The sequence below is a fragment of the Peromyscus californicus genome, unplaced genomic scaffold (assembly GCF_007827085.1).
Source record: "Peromyscus californicus insignis strain IS unplaced genomic scaffold, ASM782708v3 Scaffold_18__1_contigs__length_77618521, whole genome shotgun sequence".
Classification (NCBI taxonomy): Eukaryota; Metazoa; Chordata; class Mammalia; order Rodentia; family Cricetidae; genus Peromyscus; species Peromyscus californicus.
In genome coordinates, this window is record NW_026294480.1 from 53086529 (window position 1) to 53109181 (window position 22653).

Here is a 22653-nt window from a genome sequence, read left to right on the forward strand (position 1 = left end):
GGACCTACAGGGTGGAAGGAGAGACCCAACCAACCCCCACAAGCTGTCCTCTGACTTCCATATATGCACTGTGGGTGTGCACTCACATGCAAACACACAAATAAGTGTAACTTGAAAATACAATAAAAGCCTTCTAGGAAACAACAGTGGGTCCAAGTTCTCAGGTCTTGAAAGCCTCTTAAGACTGTTAGCCTCTTAAGACGGGAAATGAATCTTTTCTTCTTTCGGATCACTATGCTATTTGACGGGGGAAAAAAAAATCTTCTAAATTTCAGTTTTTACTTTCAGGGTTTCTCAGAGAAGTAGAAATCAATTCATCCAGAGTAAATCAGAAAAATTGAGATCTTCCATATGAAGAAGCTCTTTTTAATTCTTGGATTTAAAAATGGTTAATACTCTCACTGGAACTTACACTTCTGGCTTTGTTATAAACTTTTCAAAATAACAAAACTACCACAAAAGTGCTATGATTTCTCAATATTTAGTCCTTGATTGGCAACCTTGTGATAAATACAAAATGAGACATACTTAAGACTTTTAATTTTACACGCACCCTGCATTATACTTAGGTGAGTAAAAAAAAGTAGATTTTCAAGGATTCACTAAAATTCAACCCATTTATTTAAAGTCAATCAGTGATAATAAAGACTAGAACATTTCCTCTCAATTTTAATACAAACAACAATTCATCACAGTTCACTTAAAAGAATACTAATAAACAAAATCTAGAATGTTTCTGACTTCATTGACAAGCCTTGGAATTATGTGATACTCATTTATATATTAGACACAAACTGTATATACATTAGACAATTATTTCTTCACAGTATAAAGAAGCATCAAATTTTAAGTCATTAAAATTATGACAGTAAAATTTATTCACTTTATAATTTCAGTCCATACTCATTTCAATCAGAATATTTTTTGTGATGACCAGAATTCATTACATACTAAAAATAACACCATATTTATGCACAAATAAGTCAATTTTCCCAATAAGAGATAATCTTTCTTTAAGAAGACTTCCTACATATTCACAGTGCATCATATCACAGAACACCCATATCTGGCCTAACTGTCTCTGGATGGTGGCATTACATGAAGGAAGTTCATTGTGCCTGATGAGACGATTGAGTTTTGTCCAAACGTCTTCCAGAGTCTGGTTGTTGCAAACACTGTATTCTAAGGTCCACCTTCCTCTGTGAAGGGAGTGCAAATGCAGTGTCTTTAAACTAGCTTGCAATTTCTTAGATAAAGGAAAAGTATTTTCTGCACAGTGTTTGGTGGCAAGTGAAACGCTCCAAGACCTCTTCCTGTGCTGTTTCCCTTTTCCTGAATCTCTATCCAGATTTCCAGAGTTATTTGGTTCATTCAGCATGTGTGACTGGATTAAGCGCTGAGTTTTCAAACTAGGTTGAAACTCCAAAAGATCTACTGTGCAGTCATAGCTCTGTAATTTAACACTAGGTTCTGAAATGGTTAAGTACTGTCTCACATTCTCAGCAGCCTCTCCAGAAATTACTGGTGGTAATCTTTTAGGCTTGAGTGGAAGTTTGGACCCATCTTGTGGAAACCAAGGAATAAATCTTGATAGCGGGTGAGTAGGGAAGTCCTGAATTGCCTTTTCTGCAATTTTTGCCAGTTGTGTGGGATCTTTCTCATATGGCCGATAATGAAATATTACTTCAGTAGTCATTCCGCAGTAATCCATTAACTCTTAAGAGAAAATTGCTTAGCTGAGTTCTTCCAAGCTAGAACGTAATTTATTATTTACAAGACTGTCTCTCTTGTCAAATCAGAAGCAACAGGACCTAAAGTGGAAGTATTGCAAAGAATAAGATTTGGTGGGAACAACCTGCATACAGATGGGCAGGGAGGAGAAAACCCACTCCCCATATGGTATTTTAACAAAGTGCTATGGCAGATGTGAATACAATCACACACTTGAAAATCCCTTCTCACAACAATAAAGTATCTACAATGGATTCCAATGAAGATTATATCTAGCCTGAAAATGTTAATAGTCAATATGTTTAACTAAGTAGATATAAAGGACTTTGAAATATTATCATTAAAATGTTGGTAATCATAGTCCTAAAACCATATGAGAAACAAAAAATTGGTGATTCTTACCACACAATGTAATATTTAAAACTGGGGGAGGGGGGGAGGCGGTGCTGGAGAGATGGCTCAGCAGCTAAGAATACTAGTTGCTCTTCTAGAAGGCTCAGGTTCAATTCCCAGCACCCACATGATGGCTCACGACCATTTATAACTCCAGCTCCATTACTAGACACCCTCCTCTGGCCTCCATGGACACTGAACATACATGGTACATAGACATACATGTAAGCAAAACATCCATATAAATAAAGTCTTCTAAAAAACACTGTTAAAAAACAGAAAACAAAAAACAAACAAAAAAAAAACAAACAGAAAACAAACAAAACAAAATGAACAAAAAACAGAAAAACAACTGTGACTTCAAAATTAAGGAAAAAGAAATTACTAGGTTTTTTTAATTTTGTTTTGTTTTAGTTTGTTTGAGATAGGGTTTCACCATGAAACTCTGGCTATCCTGTAACTCACCGTGTAGACTAAGAACCGCCTGCTTCTGCTCATCTCTGCTTAGATTAAAAATGCGCAACATCCTGCCCTGTTCAAAATTACTAGCTTAAAAAAAGTATATAGGATAAAATTGATATGCTTAGTCTCTAAAATTTTAAGACAAACTGCTAAACGGTCTTATTTATATAAGTCTTATTTATATATATATATATACTTATATACTGGGGTAAAAACTGAAAGAACAGTAAAGCAGAAAGAAGCCAGCCACACTCTTACCACTTGGGAATCCTCAGCCAAAAAGACCTACTTCCTGTATACCCAGGCCTATATGCCTTTCTGTTCTGCATCTCACTTCCTCTCTCTGCCCAGCTACATCACTTCCTGTCTGTCTGTACAGACCTCCAGATCTCTATGGTTAGTGCTGAGATTAAAGGCGTGTGTAATCATGCCTGGCTCTGTTCCACAGTGTGGCCTTGATGGATCTCTGCCTTCCGAATGCTAGGATTAAAGGTGTGTGCTACCATTGCCTGACTTCTATGTTTACTATCATGGCTGGCTTTTCCCTCTGATCTTCAGATAAGCTTTATTAGGGTGCACAATATATTGGGGGGCATAATATATCACCACATTTTATTAATTCTACCAACACATAGGTAGACTATTTAATTACTGTACCTCTTTCTCAATAATAAACATCAAAAACCATGAAAATGGATTGACTTTGCATGTTAACCCAGATAGAAAATGGGGTTATGACATAGTCTTCTCTGTATAATAGCAGTATTTAAGTAGCATTTAGACTAGATCTATGACTTCCAAATGCCAATGTATGGCTTTCTCGCCACTGCCAAGGAAGAACAACACAACACAGAAGTTCTCATGATGTCCCAAATTAAAGCAGTGACAGGAAGTTCCAGTATAGAAGGCCTCAAGAATGGAGCTTGCAAGGATCTAATTAATCTACAAGTTGGGCTTCCTAACCAGGCCAAAGCTGAGTATGATAGAGATTCTTCTACACACACAAAAATTTTTTTAGGCCTAAAACATTTTTTTTTTTTTTTTTCTGAGACAGGGTTTTTCTGTGTAGCCCTGGCTGTTCTGGAACTCACTCTATATAGACCAGCCTGGCCTCAAACTCACAGAGATCCACCTGCCTCTGCCTCTTGAGTGCTAGGATTAAAGCATGTGCCACGACCTCCCAGCCTTGAATGAAGGTTCTTATATTGCTAGGATAACTATGACCCAGATTCCTGTTGTGATGTCACAATAGAATCACAGTCTGATTCTGAAGAATTAAGATGTAACTAATTGTATAATAAATTTTATTATACATTTTATTATTTATGCCCTTAAAAATAACTATAATTCTTAAGATTAATAATTTTAGTATAGATTTAATATGTGATGATATATTCTTTAAATAATTGCTAATGATCACTTCTTGGCTATAATCAAGGATGAAAATTAGTGAGTTTTTCTTTTTCTTCTTCCTTCTTTACCTCTTTCACTGAGAATGCTTTAATTGTTATCTGAACTTATTCAGTGATACACTCAAGAGACAACTAATTTTGAGAACTCTTTTTAGGTAAAACATATTTTTATTTCAAGAATATCAAAGGGACTGGGGATGTAGACCAGTCAGTAGGGTGCTTGCCTAACATGCACAAAGCCTTGTGTTCAAATCCCAGCACCCCATAAACTGGGTACAGTGGTATACATCTGTAATCCTAGCATATGGGAGGTAGAGGCAGGAGGACCAGGAATGTAAGGTCATCCTCATTTACACTGTGAGTTTGTGAGCCAACCTGGTACAGTTGTGACCCTGTCTCCAAAAGGAGACAAGTGATGGCGTGAGAGAAGAGAGAAGGTTGGAGAAAAAAAAGAGTAAAAAGATATTATCCTAACATTTTACATATAAGAAAGCTAATAAGTTAAATGTCCCTTTAAATTGGTATGCTTGAACAGTCAACATCAGTAAAACTTAAGCCCTGTGAAACTCATGATTATCTAGAACCATGTGTAAAACAGCATCATAGAGGTTTAATATAAAGCTCTTGTCCTGTTTGTCTGATTAAGTACTGTTTGCTAGACATCTTGTGTTTCTAAAAATAAGAATAATAACAAATAAAACTTCCCACCACTAGAATTTTTAGTAGTTTCAAAGTGTGTGAAATCACTTAGCAAGGAATATAACTTTCAAATTCATATAGAAGTCACAATCGTCTCTGCAAAGGCTGCTTCATTCAACAGGAGGCAACAGAGCGTCTTAGAAATATGAGTCGGGCCTTGTTAAATTATTGCCTCGATCTCTTACTAGATATGTTATCTTGGAAAAGTTGCTAGACCTTAAAAGATAAGTGATATCTAGTCCACACACTAGATGTAAGATTGAGATAATGAATATACAGTAAGTTCCTTTTATACACACAGAATCTATTTCAGTCTAGATCATGTGGAAACCTACAGGTAGGTCTCTTTGTTGTATTATCCAATGCTGCAAACTTTCTTAGTTCCACATCCAGAGACAGTCACGTTTACTGCAGACATCGATAATGGTTGTGAGCTTCTGGAATGTAAGATGTGTAGATCACAAAGAATGGAGGGGGGCACGGAGTGGATCAAAAGGGATGCCTGAAGGAAGGCAAGTGCAATTCCATCAAATGTCTTGGAAGCATTTTCCCAGACCCGTGCAAGGCACTATCAACCTCATAACCGGACATTCCAAAAGTAAGAAAGTGCATTTGTGGCAGTAAAAAACATAAAATAAAGCTGAAAATATTTTAAATAAAAGGGTTTCGATAAGCAAATTTAAGGAAAATCTGCCCTGCTAGCTTTCTTCTGGTTAAATTAAATCACTAAAACTTACTCAAACTGCCGTGTACAAAAAACTAAAATTCATAGGAAATTCTGGATAAATTTCCCACAAATATGATACGACACTGTGAAGTAATTTGTAGTATATTTCAACAAATCTAGGAAGTATTAGGTGTATTACCATTTATTTTACTAATCATTGACATTATCACGCGATATTATCTACAGATAAGCGAAAGCCTGGTAACTTCGTCCTTGCCACAAGAACGGATAGAAGAGTAATAAAAAGTTGCTTTAGGCCGGGCGGTGGTGGCGCACGCCTTTAATCCCAGCACTCGGGAGGCAGAGCCAGGCGGATCTCTCTGAGTTCGAGGCCAGCCTGGGCTACCAAGTGAGTTCCAGGAAAGGCGCAAAGCTACACAGAGAAACCCTGTCTCGAAAAACCAAAAAAAAAAAAAAAAAAAAAAAAAAAAAGTTGCTTTAAATGCCAGCTGAAATTTATTCTGGCTCTCAGAGCTCTCCCCAGCAGGGTCGAGGCGTGAGCTTCTGTGGATAAAATCTGGTGACTGCGGTAGCACAGACCACAGAGGAATTTAGGATTGCATTTCATTCTAGAAGGCATCTCAATACCAAGCGAAAGGGCGAGCACTGCCGTGTTTAGGGATAAGGCTTACGTTGGAAATCCTTCAAATAGTGAGGGGAGAAAAAAAACACAGTAAAGAGACTCAGGCTCCTAACAGCTTACCTTTTAGCGCCAGCAGGTGCTCCTGTTTCGGGGGGTTCACTTCCATCTTGACAGGCACTTCTGATCTCAGGCTCAAGAGTTTCACCTTGCGTCGAGAAGGAAACTGCAAAACACAAGTCCCGGAAGACCCGGTGTCAAATGCACGTCTAGCTTCTTTCTGCTCTTGATAAAATCTTTTTGCATTAAATCCGTTTATGGCCCCAGTGAAAATCTTTTCACGAAAGCCACTCCTTCGCTCAGAATTACACCGGCTGACTTCAATGAGCCACTTTTAGCTGACAATACATGGCTTCCCAAAGGCTTACACGGCGCGGTGGAGGGGTGGGGGTGGGGTTGGTGGGAGAGAGGGAAACACTCGAGTGGCATGCTGGGATTTGTAGTTTATTTTATACAAATTTAGCTGTGTCGGGGCGGGGATAAGCTCGTTTCAGTTCTGGAGGTAAAAATCATTACGGGAGCGGCACTTTCACCCTAAAGTTTTATTTATGCCCCATCCGTTCTTTTTATCTTCTTTCTTGTCTCCATTATTCGCAGACACCTTCGTGAAAAACAAAGCGTTCACGCGCAGGTCGTACAGGCGATGACTGACGGAAGAGAAAAGGCCGGAGGAGGCGGAGCGGCGCCCTGCCTGAACTGCGCATGCGTGCCGGCGGCATGCGCTGAGGCTTCTGGGTAGGTCGCCCAACCCCTCCTCTCAATTAAAGGCTCTGCTGCTGCTGTGGCGCGGCGCCTTCCAGGATGGCTGCCCTAGCTGTAAACAAGCCCGGAGCCGGAGTAGACAGTGGGCGGCAGGGCAGCCGGGGGACGGCTGTGGTGAAGGTGAGGGAACTTGCGTGCTCTGTTCTCCACATGCGGCCTCCCTTCGGTTCATCCTGGAGACCTGGTCGCGACTCTGCGGCCCAGGCTTGGCCGGGCGGGATGCGCGGCCCCCCGGATCCGGGTGGGCATGACCAGCCCTTGCTGTCTGTCCCGCGGGGTCCTGGCCTGGCGGGCCTGAAGTTGCCTGGTCTTGTAACTCAGGTGTCAACGTCGGTCATGGGGCTGTTTGTGAAAAGCACCGCGTGGGCCTGTGGAAGTTGACCTGGATGGGTCTTCCCCCCCTGCTCTTGTGTTTTCTAGTGAAGCCTCAACAGGCTTTCGTTGGCGTAGGTCTATTAAACAGCCTTTCCAATAGACAAGTACTATGGTAGATGCTTCATCTCGCCAGTGTCTACCTAAAAGGTAGATGTTAATTCTCATTTTACCTGGAAGGAACCCAGGGTTTGGGTTAATACAGTGTGTGGTAAGGGCCCAGCGTTTACTGGTTGTAAAAGTCTGCCTTTCAACCTTGCATTGTTTCTGTAATCATACATGTACATTTTTGAGCCGCCCTATGCCTCTGAATAGAAGACTGTGAAAACTTGTGGAAAGTCTCCAACTGCAGCATAATTGGGGTTTAACAAACTAGATGTATGGTGCACCCTCTGCTTGCAAGATTCTACCATATATTTATAAAATGCTTTTTCTAAAGATGAAGTCGAAGTGCATGAAGCTCGTTTCCCCCATCCACTGTAACATAGCTCTGAAAGGAGTGAGTGGTTGAGGGAGTACCTTTGGAGATCATCTGTAACCAAGAGATTGGTATTTTCCTCTTTCTGAGTGTGTGGACATCAGTACATTTTTTTTTTTAATTCTCAGAAGTGATTTTAATGTATACTTAATTGGATTGGTAACAGTGAACCAAGTCCAGTTGGACATTCTTTTAACTCGTTAAATGATAGATATCTTTTTTTAGCAAAGGTCTTTTTTTTTTTGAGGAATTTATGCTAACAATTTATTATTAGTCGTTTTTATTGGTTATTGATTCAGTTAACTTTTTTTATATTGAGTTGAATTCAGATTGCATTGAAGGTACAAAGATCTGAAATGTAGAGGAGCCCTCCTTATTAGGCATATTTTATGTTTGAGATTTACTATTTTGAACTGTGCTTTTGCCAAATGGAGAATACCTGCAGAATATTTTGTGAATTCAAAGTTGTTTTTTTCTTTCCATAATTGGAATAAGTATCGTGTCATGTACTCTCTTAGCCCTTTCTTTTCACTTTACCTGCGATATTCTGTGTATATACATAAACAACTTTAATCTTTAATGGCCTGCAGTTAGGGCATATGAATGCACTATAATTTATCTTTCAATTTAGTATTTATGTGTACATTTACTTTGTTTTTAATTCTTTAATGATATAAATGGTGCATTAGAGACCAACGTATTGATCTGTCATATGTGGGCTGGGGATGTGACTCAGTAGCAGAACTTTTGCCTGACACGTGCAAAAACCTGGGCTCCCCAGCAGTGGAGACGACAGTGTCGACAAGGATGAAAACATTAGGATTTTGTTGTTTGGGTAGTTCAGAGTAAATTCCTTAAACTGCTAAATTGCTTCCATGGATACTGTTATTACTCAGTAAATTTTTCATATTAGTCAGTGAGATTGTTTTCCTGCATTTCCTCCAGCTGCTGCATTTCATTGATACAAAGCATTAACAACTTTTTGAAAAAGTATATTGGTGTAGTTTTTCTGTGCACTTTAATGAGTTAGATTGAATTCTTTTTTTTTTTTTGGATTTATTTATTTATTTGCATTGGTGCATCTGTGTGAGGGTGTTGGATCCCGTGGAACTTGAATTACAGACAGTTGTGAGCTGAACCCGGGTCCTCTGGAAGAGCAGCCAGTGCTCTCAACCACTGAGCCATCTCTCCAGCCCCTAGATTGAACTCTTAATATAAAGTTTTCTTTATATATTTAGCTTAATATTACTTATAATATTTAATCTGTCTCCTTTTTTTCTGTACACTATACTACATTTAAGTTTCTTTTGAACTATACCAGTGTTCAAAGCAACTATGAATTACCAGTTTAACTACAGTAAAAGATGTTTGCATCTCAGTTTATTTATTTATTCTTTTAAAGATTTACTTATTTACCTATACGGGTGTTTTGTCTGCATGTACATCTGCACCACCAGAAGAGAGCATTGGATCCCGTGGGACTACAGTTTAGGTGGTTGAGAGTCACCATGTAGATGCTGGGAATTGAACTCAAGACCTCTAGAAGAGCAGCCAGTGCTCTTAACCACTGAGCCATCTCTCCAGTCCTGCATCTCAGTTTTTAAGTCTAAATGTATTGGAGAATCAAGTTTAAAATTGTAATGTGTGTAGTTAATTTAAAAATTACTTTTATTCTGAGATTATGCATTTTTGTTGTGTTTATAAAGCGATGAGACTAAAGTCCTTACCTAGTAGTTTTATATTGAAATCATAAGATTTTGTTTGTTTGAGAATCTCAGTATTTGATAAATAAAAATAAAATGTAAGGGGGCTGGAGAGATGGCTCAGTGGTTAAGAGCACTGGCTGCTCTTCCAGAGGCCCTGAATTCAGTTCCCAGCAACCACATGGTGGCTCTCAATTGTCTATAATGAGATCTGGGCCCTCTTCTGACCTGCAGGGATACATGCAGGCAGAACACTGTATACATAGTAAATAAATAAATCTTTAAAAAAAAAAAAAAAGGAATTGAGAATTTAAAAAAAGTTGAAATGTGTCTAATGAGATTTCCATTCAAACTTTTCTATTTTTTTGTTGTGTGTGTTGTTGGTGGGCTGAATTTTTTTTTTATTTTGTTGTATTTTATTTATATAAGCACATAGTTGCTTGCTATTTGGAGTGTACTGTTTTGTGCTCTTGTTCTAGGAAGGAAAGACAGGCTAGTCAGTGAAAGTATTGATGTGTTTGAGTCAGACAAACAGATAGATATTCAGAGTACATAGAAACCCAGAGGATAATTGTTTCGGTTGGAGTGAGAGGTGGGTAGACCAAGAGATACAGTACTTGGGAAATTTTTGATTTATGGAGATAAAAGCTTTAAAAAGGAATCCATAGGGTAAATGTTTAGCTGTTTCCTCAACATTAATTAGTATAAAGCAAGAGTCAAGAAACACTGTCCCATCCTGGGACACACTTGAACCATAGGGTCTGCAGGGTATGATAGTGAAGCAAGAGTACAGGACCAGACTGTAGTGTCCTGATGGGTAGACAATGGAGTAATTCATTGGGAATATTTTTAAAAAGTAATTAAAACTGAAAACAACACAAACAGTAGTTAATTGTAAAAGCATTGAAAATGATATGATAATTACAGTTTATGATTATTTATAAAGTATTAACCCATGGATCTGAGAGTCAGAGTGAGCCAGTTCTCACAGCGTTTTTTGACTGCCTTTCAGTAAGTCATATACCTGTGATTAAAACTAAATAGACAAATATTTTCCAAGTCAGAGCTACTTACTAATAAAGAACAGAAATTAAAATTTAATTGTCAGCTAATTTGTTTTTTGCCTTTACATTATTTTGCGAAGTCTAGAAGATACTTGAATATTCCTTGAAGACTTTCTTACAAGTTCTTTATAGTTTAGAAAATTGATTGTCATCCCAATACACATTTTAGATTGTTTTTTGTTTGTTTGTTTGTTTTTAGATCAGTGGTGTTTTAGCTGGACATAGTGGTGCATCCTGTAGTGCTAGCATTTGGGAGGCAGAAGCAGGAGGAGGACCACTGTATGTTTGAGGCCAGCTCGGACTGAGGTCCATCCAGGGATGCTCAGTGAAATGTCATCTTACAATGAAATAAAACAGGATTTAGAGAAATAACTAAGCTGTTAAGAGAGTACTGACTGCTCTTTTGGAGGATCCGGGTTTGATTCTCAGCACCCACATGGTGGCTCACAACCATCTGTAACTCTAGTTCCAGAGAATCTAATGCTCTCTTCTGAGTTCTGTGGGCACTGCATCAACATGGTGCAGACATATATTCAGGCAAAACATCCATCCATACACAAAAATAAAATCTCAAAACATGTTTTAAAAAAGGAAAGAAAAGCAAAATGAAATGATTGGGTGCTTCAGTAGAATTATAAATTGTTGCATATTCATTTTTCAGAAGATTAGATTATGTTAATTATGTTAATTTGCAACATAAGAGTATTTCAAAGAAGTTTTACTTTGGCAAGTTCTGTCAAATGGAAATGAATATGAATGTGATTTAACATTTTATAACTTAGTTTCCCTGACCCCCCCCCCACCCCCCCACGGAGGAATAAAGTAACAAGGTTGATTCAATATACTAGATCAATTCTTTTTTTTGTTTTTCAAGACAGGGTTTCTCTGTGTAGCTTTGCGCCTTTCCTGGAACTCACTTGGTAGCCCAGGCTGGCCTCGAACTCACAGAGATCCGCCTGGCTCTGCCTCCAGTGCTGGGATTAAAGGCGTACACCACCACCGCCCGGCTAGATCAATTCTTTTTAAATATAAAATATTAGATATTGTTTCAATGGTGTTTATAGACACGTTTCTGTTTCTAATACTAGGTTCTGGAGTGTGGGGTTTGTGAAGATGTCTTCTCTTTGCAAGGAGATAAAGTTCCTCGCCTCCTTCTTTGTGGCCACACAGTCTGTCATGACTGTCTGACTCGCTTGCCTCTGCATGGAAGAGCAATTCGTTGCCCGTTTGATCGGCAAGTAACAGACCTAGGTAGGAAAATTATTTGTATGAGTGTAAAGTAGAAAATTATTCGTGTAACACAAATGACACAGAAAACAGTTTCTTTACACTTGCCTTTTTAGATTAAGTTCCAAGAGCTTTCAGAATTTGAGTTTTTGTTAAGGTCAGTGGGGTTCTGACTGTAAGCTAGCCGACTCTTAATTACCAGTGAGAATCTGAGATGTTTATATTCAATACTTAACACTAAGAGCTTTAAGAAGTATCAGAGATATGTGCTACCCTTATTCAAACAAATGAGAATACTATATTCATCACAGATTAAATCCTTTGCCTATATTCAATAACTGTTTTCCTTAAATATGAATGAGCAGGTAGTCAAAATATATATTAAGTCATTTGAGTCTCAGCATACTTACTTTTTTTTTTTTTTTTTTAAACTTTGTTTTGAGATAGAGTTTCTCTGTGTAGTCCTGGCTGTCCTGGAATTTGCTTGGTAGACCAGCCTGGCCTTAAACTTAGAGATCCGTCTGCTTTTTGCTCCCCAGTCTTAAGATTAAAGGTGTGTGCCACTATGCCAACTAGATCCCTGTATACTTCTAAGACTACTTCAGAATCAGTGTTCACAGATTTTAAAAATTAAAATTTTTGCATCTATTTGTGTGTGCATGTGTACGTGTACATGTGTGTGTGTGTGTGTCTGTGTCTGTCCAACTCAGGTGATTAGGCTTGGCAGCCAATTCCTTTATCCAAGGATTTATCTCACTGGCCCAGATCTAGAAAGTAGAACATTAGCATGTGAAAAAATATTTTACAGTTTTAAATAAGTTCTTAATTTACTCTGTAAGATAAAAGAATTTTCTCTAAAATACTTTTTAAGGCTGATTTATTTTTTTCAGGACTTTAGCACTACTTAAGACCAGGGCTGGTGGAAGGAGTGAACTGACTCCAGCAAGTGGTCTTCTGATTTGCACACTTGTGTTATGATACCCTTCTATATAAGTGTGTGCATACATCCACACACAGAAAATAGCATAAATATAATAAAAGACAAATATATAGTCATACTACATGTTAAAATTTAAATCATTTAACCATCTCTAAAAGGAAGCAAGGGTGCCTCTGTTTTTAGGCTTTAAAATGCTAAGAAACACAGCTTTAACATATTTTCTAAAGGTTTTGGCTGTCTTTCATATAAATAAATATTATGTCTATTCTCCAGGAAACTAATGCAAGACACTAATGACATCATATAGATAACATTAACCTACTATGGTGGAAGAGATGCCTCTGTTGTAAGGTTCATTTAGTTGACTTTTTATTCTGTAAGACAAAATATTACCATTTCTTCATATACAACCAGATGTGTAGAAATGGTAACATTTTGCAAATATAGGCTAGAACGTTTTTCTACTGTTTGGGAGAGCCCTCTATGTTCTCTGTAATACCACAGTGTGAGGGCTGCTACTCCCAGTGTTAAAAGCGGAAGTTTATGACAGGGTGCAGTTAGTCACACCTGAGGTTGAAATCGACTCCTGTCAGACCAACATTAGCAATGCCAATTCTTTCTTGAATAAAGGTTGTAATGACTATAACTTGTGGGCACATTTAACTGTGATTCATCTGTGGAATATGCTAGTGACTTTCGATTACTAGCTCCAACTTTTTAAAGATCTGTTTATATTTGTACCATAGAAATAATGTGTGTGTTTATATACATACTATATATTATTCTATATACATACAAGAATATACTATATATTTTGTGCTGTATATATACACATTGTATATATTACAAAATTTGAGAAAAATGTAGAAGTAGATCATTTGTAATTCCTTCTTCTAGAAGAAAACTGCTCTTATTGTTGATTATCAGTTTCTAATCTGAGCTCTTCTTTGGTCCAATAAGTTGTTACTTCTGACGGAGCAATATTTCTGGCTTTCCTCTTTCTGTCCCTGTGGTAAATTATACTTCCCTATCCTCAATAACAGTTAGGTGTGACTGTGGTATTAACTATTGAAATGTGAGTAGAAATATGGTGTCAACCGTCAACTTCAGGTAAAAGTTTTTAAGAGGAGATTGATGATGATTTGAAGTAACTCTTCTTTTCTGAAACAGTGAGATAGTCCATGAGAATGGAGGCTCAGTGCTCCTCAGCATGTACAGTGGGGAACAGAGCCTTTCTTATCTGCCCTAAACCCCAAGAATTTGTAGGAACAACAAAAATCTGTTGTTTGAAACCATTAGGAGTATAAAGTTTTTTTTATAGTTACAACAGTGTTAGGTACTCGTGGGAGTTTGTGTGTTCCTTGCATAAGGACTAAATTTTGGGGAAATTGCCAAGGCCGTATTTTTAAATGGTTGTTTTGAATACTTAAATGCTTATATAAATGGAGTAGGTGGACCTCTGTTTGTAAAATTCATGGGACAAGTGGAAACAAGGAGAAAGCCTTGACTAGGTCAGCAAAACTGAGGGAGGCATGCTGTAGTGGTCTGTAGAGGGCACTGAGAAAAGAGGTCACAGAAGTCAAAGAGGACAGTAAAGATAGCCTATTGTTAAGAAACCAGAAGATGTTTTGGGTTTGTTTCTAAAGAAAAAAGATGACAAACAGGAAAGGAGCCTGGTAGACCGTGCCACCATTATCTTTTTACATTTTTATTTTATTAACAAACACTTGCTAGATGGCAATCATGTCAGATGGTATTTGTGCTGTGGAAACTCACTGGATCCAATCTGCTGAATGATGTGGCTGTTATTTGTAGGCTCAAAAAGAGTGGGTGTTTGCAAGTGTGTGCATAGATATGCACATGTTCTTATGTGCTCAGCTTGGGGTGAAGGAACTGTCTTTATTTAAAGCTTCTGGAGCCCTATCTGAGAGGGCTCATTCTCTTGCTTTGTTGTGAGGCTCTATGAGGTGTCTCTTTTTAAAAATTATTTTTATTTTATGTATATGGCTATTTTGCATGCATCTATGTATCTGGCGCCTCCGGAAGCCCGAAAAGGGTGTTAGGTTTCTCAGAACTGGAGTTACAGACAGTTGTGAACCATCTTTTGTTAATATTACCAAAGACCCCCTCAGCACAACCAGACACATACCTTACAGATCTTACAGATCATTTAACCAATATTAAAAGTCAAATCTGGATCCTTTGTAAAAAGCTCTTAACCACTGAGCCATCTCACCAGCCCCCACTGTGAGGGATTTATGTAATCATTGACTGTCACAGGTCTAAAAAAGGTGGGAAATCTTTAGTTCTTCTAGTTGCAATTTACTTAGAAATGAATTTTTTTATGTCCATGTTTTATACAGGAATTTATAAATGTGAATTGTAGCTTATTTTTGTGGTCATGAAATACATTTAATTCATTGTAAACAGTTTATTCTTGTGCCCCCCAGCCTGTGTGTGTGTGTGTGTGTGTGTGTGTGTGTGTGTGTAAGTACTGTGGACTGAACCTAGGACCTTGCACATGCTAAGTACACACTCTGCCATTGAGCTAAACTCATTTCCTCTGTAATATCTTTAAAAAGAAATAGAGTAAAACACAGCAGTACATTGCACACTGCTATAAAAGTATTAGTTTGTCAAGTTTTTAAAAAGTCTACTCATGTTTATGTGTATGGTGGTCATACTTGTACATGTGTTTATATGTGGGAGTGTTTGTGCATATGTATCTGCCTGTATGTAGATAGAGGAACGAGGTTGATGTCGAGAATCTTAGGGAACCATCCAGTCTTGCTACTCTTTGCTCCAGGGATCCCGTCTTTACCTTTTGATGCTAGAATGACAAGTGAGTACCATACCCACCTGCATTATGTGGCTTTACGGCAGCAGCGCTCTCCTTACACTTGACAGCAGGCACTGTGATCACTGAGCTATCTCCCCAGCCCCTAGTGTGTGAAACTTTTTTCTGGTGTGTTCGTGTTGGCCTGGACTGTGATAGAAAGTGCATTTCTTATTGTATGTAGCTGTAAAAATATTTGAAAAATATTAAGATACTTGTTTTAATTTATATAGTAAAAGTAAAAAAGAAAAGATCTGTAAGGTATGTGTCTGGTTGTGCTGAGGGGGTCTTTGGTAATATTAACAAGCACTTGTCTTGGCAACTTTTAGACATAATGAGTGAACTATATGTGTTAGTAATTATTCTTAAGGATTGAGGTAAGTTGACTAAAATTCCATTTTGTTACTTTTACTTTTGTTTTCATATTTTTTCTAGGAGATTCAGGTGTCTGGGGATTGAAAAAAAACTTTGCTTTACTGGAGCTTTTAGAGCGATTGCAAAATGGACATATTGGTCAGTATGGATCTGCCGAGGAAGCCATTGGGATATCTGGAGAGGTACTGATGGGACTTGTTGAAATATTTATTATAAGATGAATTTTTTATCCTAAAATATTTTCCGATATTAGCACAATATTACCTTGTTTGCTTTATCTGTGAGTTTTTAGAAACAGCTTTTATTATATTACAGTTCTGATGTCAGTACTGTTCTGAAAAATAAAACAGAAACTAAATTTGTTGAAGTTCTGTGTCTAATCTGCTTTATGGATAAACTCTTTCCTTATCATAATTCAGTTATTTCTAAGGAAAACCTTTAAGATAGAAGATTATGAGAGAGTAAAAGAAATGTTTAATCTATATTTGTACAGAAAATGCAAAACTAAACCTCAGTAGCAAAGTACAAGAAAAGATAGACCCACTTTGTGAGAGGCTTTTCAATTTAGACATGAACTAACTTAAATGTAACAGTGGAATCTGAGGAGCTTGCTACTACTAAATATTTTTAAAACAATGAGAAAAATGTTAAACAATATGCTTGCTGTTCATTTTCCTGACAGGCAGATGTCAGTAAATATTGCCAAAACAATCCATTTACACTGTGACAGCACATTATTAACATTTTAAGAGTTGTCTGCATAGCTTACTTAACAAATGATAGATTTCTGTATACAAGGATATTTACAGTAAATAACTTGGTAGTGGTGTTAGTTGTGGACTTTAAAAACTGTATATTTGATTCAAGAGGAAAAAACCAAGTAGATTGATTGCAACTTTCCTTTGGTGATTTCTTTCTGTTAAAATGAATTAGAAAAATAATTTTCAAATTGAAGTGTTCTCATATATAAAACCATTGCAGTTCTTTCATATGTTGTATCTTTTACCTTTATTTTAAAATCATATTATGTACTGTTGACCTTATAAATTATTTGTAAGGCCTAGAAAACAGAAGACACGAATATATTATAATACAAATACATATTTATCATTATTGCAAAATAAATTGTTTCAACCTTTGAGCCATTTTTTAATTTAATTTGACAATAAATGATACCATTTGTGTACTAATTTTTATTTCTGGAAAAATACACTAAATCTCCTTTGCGAATTATAGCCTTTTAATATAATACAGAAGTTTTCAAAGCATTTCTCATCATCTGAAAGATGATTTTTACACAATTCTAGTGCATTTTATAAAGACTTTGGTATGGTTCAATGCAGAATACTTGCTCACCATGGTTGCAGCCCTGTATTTGAGCCCCAGGACCACAAATAGACATAAGAAATGCTTTTTGTTACTTTAAGAACTTAACAATAATATTTAGCAGCTGACATAGGGCTTATTACTTCTAAATATGTGGTTTTCAGTCATGATTGCAATCCATTCACCCGTGGAGCTATTGGAAAGTACTTGTGTATATTTGGGAAAAAATACCTGCTTTTCAGCTCTCGAAATCTATTGAGATCAGAATTTTCTATCTTGAGCCAGGATTGTCTTTTGTTTTCAAAGTTTCCACAGCTAATTCCATACCTTAGTATGAGGTTATTTTACAGCATGGTGCTGATTTTCTTTTTATGCATCCTCATGACAGGTGACTGAAGCAGTGGGAATATAAGTCTTCCTAACAAATTAGTAATATTTCCATGGTTCTATTTCCTTGGAAGATTTGATGGAAGAGATCTTTGCCCTAACTGTGAATCCATGAGATGTTTTTGTATGTAGTTCCATGGCAGAGCATTTGCTTGGCATTTATGAGGTTCTAGTTCAATGTCCAGCACTGGGGGGAAAAAGACTGTTCATGAGAATAAATTTATTCTTGCCCCAGAATCATAACCCACGTTGATAATTAGTCTCACAGATAGCTTCTTACCTTCCTGAAAAAAAAATTTTTTTTTAGATAGGTAGGTAGCACATGGCCTTTATACTTACCACTGTATTTTCATCATTAAATAACATTTCTGGGAGGCTATTGATGCATGTACTGGGTCCCACACCAAACCAATATAGAGTTTAAGCATAGTTTAGTTAATGGAAGAAGCTGAACTTTGGTTGGTTAAGGACATCCTTGTGACCAACTAAGCTTTTTCCAGCTGACTAGTTATTAAGCTGCAGCTGGTTGTTATCTGTTTCTTCCTTCTGTTCTGAAATGTGTTTGGTTGCATTGTGGATTAAAGTTTCCAGAACTTCTTCTGGCTCTAGAAGCCACTTACTTTGAGGACCATTTTACTTTGCTTACTTTGTTTTTCTTTGTTTAATTCCATAGTTCTTTGTTTCTATTTGGAATGATTGACTTAACAAATTTTCTTTTTTAATATCATGTATAAACCTGGTGAAGTTAAATAGAAAAGGTTGTGGGGTTTTGTAGTTCGAAATTTGCCACGTTCAGTTTTAAGGCATTAATTTTTTGTTTTTCAGAGCATCATCCGCTGTGATGAAGATGAAGCTCACGTTGCATCTGTATATTGCACTGTGTGTGCAACTCACTTGTGCTCAGAGTGTTCTCAAGTTACTCATTCTACAAAGACTTTAGCGAAGCATAGGCGAGTGCCTCTAGCTGATAAACCTCATGAGAAAACCATGTGCTCTCAGCACCAGGTGCATGCCATTGAGTTTGTTTGCTTGGAAGAAGGTTGTCAAACTAGCCCACTCATGTGCTGTGTCTGCAAAGAATATGGAAAGCACCAAGGTCACAAGGTATGAATTTAATTCAGTTGGATGACTAGCTATTTTACCAGCCTCCCATTTGTTTTTGTTGACTTGTTTATTTATTTGAAGACAGACCTGATGAAAGTTAAGTGATTAATGAGTTAGTAGCTTGAAAAACACTGAGGATTTTAGTTTCTGAATACTATAATTTCAGAGAGGCTTCATGAGTATTTCCAGCAGGAGACAAAAAGTCTCATCTTTGTCTGCTTGTTTTTACAATACTGTACTGCTTAGATAGTATTTATATCTATTGATAACTCTTATGATATAATTTTGGATGAACTCTTGGTTTCTTGTATAACAATAAATGTACTTCCAACTTCTGATTTATTTCTTTGTAATATAGCTCTCTTAAAAAGGAGTGAAAATAAATTAGTATTTTTTTGTCTTCTAATATTGTGCTTGTTTGAAATGTTTTACAAAAGCCATTTGGGGCTGATGTTCATTTATATTAAAAGGGATTTAAGTAGTTTTTGTAAATCAGTAGACACCACTCACCACTATGAATTCTTTCCTATAATTGTGTTGTATTTACAGCATTCAGTCCTGGAACCAGAAGCTAACCAGATCCGAGCATCAATTTTAGATATGGCTCACTGCATACGGACCTTCACTGAAGAAATCTCCGATTATTCCAGAAAATTAGTTGGGATTGTTCAGCACATTGAAGGAGGAGAACAAATAGTGGAGGATGGGATTGGAATGGCTCACACAGAACATGTATGGATTGTGTTCTTCCCTCTTTGTCTTCTTCGCCTTCTCATTCTTATGTCTGCACCCTCTAATAATTAGTGCACAGTTACAGTGTGCTAGTACTACACTGGAGTTTCAAGTTTGATAATTATTTTGTGTTGTGGATAGGGAAGTACAGTATAGTTGGTAATATGTAAGATGTATAACACATTGTGTAGTTCATGGAAGGCTTCCTAGAAGTGATGTTTCAGCTGAGACTTGAGAGAATTCAGTTCAAAGAAGAGTGGGTCGGGAGTCAGTTATCCCATGAAGGGAAGAATGCAAATAAGTGATTGTAAGTAAGGGCTAGATGGATTGTGGGTTCTTCAAGAAGTTCACTATGTGTGCAGCTTTGAGTTGGGTCTGACAAGAAGAAAAATTGAAGAGTTAAAGGCTAAGTCATGCCGGAATCTATTAGTCATGCTGAGGAATTTAGAACTTCAGCTTAAGAGCAGTATGAGCCATTAAACTATTGACATAGGAATGAAATAAGCACATTTCCATTAAGAATGTTACTGTTAAATGTAGAAAGTGAGTTGGAAGAACAGTAGCAATGGAAGCAGGAAGATCTATTAAGACACTGTTGAAATCATCTAGTTTAGAGATATTTATGTCCTGTAATACTGGAGTAGCAATAAAAAGAATTTTAAAGGATAGTTAAGTCTTGGCAATTCGTTGTCAGTATTGATTGGTGGGTGATTTGATTGGTCAAGAAATTAAGAGATGTTAGAAGGCTGTTTGCCATAATCAGATGAGAAGTTATATTGTGTGGACCAGTTTGCTGGAGGTGGTGGTAGTAAAGCATAACTAGATTCTGGAAATATTTTGAAGTCAGCAGCATTTGCTGAGACTAATTACAGAATATGAAAGAGATGTTAAGAGTGAATTGTTTCTTCTTTTTTCTTTCTGTCCTCTTTCTTTTCTTTTTTAACTTTAACCTGGATGAAGTTACCATTTACTGAAATTAGATTTGGAGATGGGGAGAACTGGAGATTAGGTTCCATTTTGCTACAGATATTATTTATTTATTTATTTATTTATTTTTTTATTTTTTATTTATTCCTTCCTTCCTTCCTTCCTTCCTTCCTTCCTTCCTTCCTTCCTTCCTTCATTCATTCAGTTTTTCAAGGCAGAGTTTCTCTGTGTAGTTTTGAAGCCTGTCGTGGAACTTACTCTGTAGACCAGGCTGGCCTTGAACTCACAGAGATCTGCCTGCCTCTGCCTCCTGAGTGCTGGGATTAAAGGTGTGTGCGCCACCACCACCCAACACAGATATAATTTATTAACAGTTTAATCTCAAAGTTCATACATAATTATAAGGAAAGGTCTAATGGAGGGATTAAAATCTCTAAGAGTGTAGATGGTATTTAAATTTTGATATTTTACATATAAAATATTTAAGGTTTTAATTGTTTAAAATTTATTCTTGTCTTCGTAGGTCCCAGGTACTGCAGAGAATGCCCGATCATGTGTCCGAGCTTATTTTTCTGATTTACATGAAACTCTTTGTCGTCAAGAAGAAATGGCTCTAAGTGTTGTTGATGCTCATGTTCGAGAAAAACTGATTTGGCTCAGGCAGCAACAAGAGGATATGACTATTCTCTTGTCCCAGGTTTCAACAGCCTGTCTCCATTGCGAAAAGACTTTGCAGCAGGTAGGTAATTCAGTTGTGGCTAGGCTATACTTTTAATGTTAACTACACAATTATCAGAGATAGGCTTTTCTCTTTCATAATGTAGTGACTGGGCTCAACTGAATGTATTAGCATTGCTCTTAGGACATAGTCTCTAACTTCAAATTGCTCCAGTAACCGTATTAGTGACCTCCTGTTCATACGCTGTTCCTGCCATAAAGCTATTGATTCCAGGACTCCTGTAATGTCATTCTTCAATCATGCCCAGCCCATTTGCCTTTCTTTATCACACATGTTTTATCTTTTGATGTGGAGTATATTCTTTTCTTTAAGTGGAAAGCTTTCTTCTTCAAGGTGTAACTCAAATGTTTACTCTTGGAAGCTTTAATTCATGACTCAGTTTGCAGATGATTTCCTTTTCTTAATAAGTGAGATTCAAGGTTGTTCTAGTAAAAATGTCACAAGTGGGAGATAGGGGGGTAATTATTGCCCTAGGAATTATTGAAAATCTGCAGTTTATCTTGTTTTTACTGATGTGCTGCTAATAATTGTGCTGATTTCAAGTTATAGCTTAAAACTTGAGCTGGGTGTGTTGGTGTATGCCTTTAATCCCAGCACTCGGGAGGCGGAGGCAGAGGCAGGCAGATCTCTGTGAGTTTGAGGCCAGCCAGGTCTACAAATCGAGTTCCAGGACAGCCAGGGCTGTTATATAGAGAAACCCTGTCTTGGGGGAAAAACAACAACAAAAACAAAAAACAAAAAAACAACTTACCAAGCTGAGATTTTTCTCTGACATGTCTCATTGTACTTAAAGTGTGACCAGCCTACAAGCTCACTATTAGTCTTGTTGGTTGTTGAGCCCTTGTCATATTGACTTGTAAAAGTTGGTGTGTGTCCTAGCTTGTTCTCTGTTGCTATGTGAAATGCTGACAGAAACCATTTTGGGGCTGGAAAAAGGGTTTCTTCGTCTTACAGGTAACAGACCATCAATGAGGGAAGCCAGGAAGGAAGGTGGAGACAGGAATTGAAGCAGACACTATGGAAGAATGCTATTCAATGTGTTGCTTCCCTTGGTTTGCTCAGCTACCTTTCTTACATAGCTCAGATCCACCTGCCCAGGGGTGGCACCACCTCCTGTGGACTGGGCCCTCCATTGCCAATTGGCAATCCAGAAAATGCCCCCCAGACTTGCCCATGGGCCAAGCCAATGGAAGCAACTCCTCAGTTGAGGTGCCCTTTTCCTATTTATGTCAAGTTCATGACCAAGATTTCCATGACAGTGTACATGCCATTTATAATGTCTTTTAATTCTTGTCTTACTCTTCTAAAATCTAGTATTGCTACTGGGGCTAGAACCGTGTAAGTATCTGTATTGTCTCCTAGCTTCATCTTGGACATTTTTCTTTTTTTTTCCGGAGCTGAGGATCGAACCCAGGGCCTTGCACTTGCTAGGCAAGCACTCTACCACTGAGCTAAATCCCTAACCCCAGACATTTTTAATAGGGAGCAAGAGAGGAAAGCTGGAAGTTAGGAAGCAACTTGCTATGGTTTACTCTTGGCTTGAGGTTCTTGTGACTGTCAGTCCTCATAGGAAGAGATGAAGTTTTGAAAAGCTCATGGGGTCCTTTCTACAAGTTT

The 22653-nt window shown here is 37.4% G+C and overlaps 3 protein-coding genes across 7 annotated transcripts in view; 1 reads left to right on the top strand and 2 right to left on the bottom strand.

The window, feature by feature from the left end:
- Nucleotides 1-6238, bottom strand: part of Trappc13 (trafficking protein particle complex subunit 13) — a 37032-nt gene extending 30794 nt beyond the window's left edge. For all 4 annotated transcript variants that reach the window (XM_052743422.1, XM_052743421.1, XM_052743420.1 and 1 more), the window contains exon 1: nucleotides 6128-6238. In XM_052743422.1, the coding sequence (XP_052599382.1) occupies nucleotides 6128-6173 (46 nt within the window). In that variant the 5' untranslated portion in view covers nucleotides 6174-6238. The remainder of the gene's footprint in view (nucleotides 1-6127) is intronic.
- On the bottom strand, nucleotides 528-6240 carry Shld3 (shieldin complex subunit 3). Its single transcript, XM_052743431.1, has 2 exons — nucleotides 6128-6240; nucleotides 528-1811 (listed from the first exon to the last, which is right to left on the bottom strand). The coding sequence occupies exon 2, from the start codon at nucleotides 1709-1711 to the stop codon at nucleotides 944-946; it is 768 nt and encodes a 255-aa protein (XP_052599391.1). The 5' UTR covers nucleotides 1712-1811; nucleotides 6128-6240; the 3' UTR covers nucleotides 528-943.
- Nucleotides 6241-6802: 562 nt separating this feature from the next.
- Nucleotides 6803-22653, top strand: part of Trim23 (tripartite motif containing 23) — a 32323-nt gene continuing 16472 nt past the window's right edge. The window contains exons 1-6 of one of the 2 annotated variants that reach the window (XM_052743417.1): nucleotides 6803-6946; nucleotides 11532-11694; nucleotides 15882-16003; nucleotides 18360-18638; nucleotides 19188-19370; nucleotides 20821-21036. In XM_052743417.1, the coding sequence (XP_052599377.1) occupies nucleotides 6866-6946; nucleotides 11532-11694; nucleotides 15882-16003; nucleotides 18360-18638; nucleotides 19188-19370; nucleotides 20821-21036 (1044 nt within the window). In that variant the 5' untranslated portion in view covers nucleotides 6803-6865. The remainder of the gene's footprint in view (nucleotides 6947-11531; nucleotides 11695-15881; nucleotides 16004-18359; nucleotides 18639-19187; nucleotides 19371-20820; nucleotides 21037-22653) is intronic. The other variant, XM_052743418.1, reaches the window with a different exon arrangement.

Bases quoted from the DNA above. Each gene is read 5' to 3' on its own strand.
- Shld3 (XM_052743431.1), bottom strand. From the start codon at position 1,711: ATGGATTACTGCGGAATGACTACTGAAGTAATATTTCATTATCGGCCA.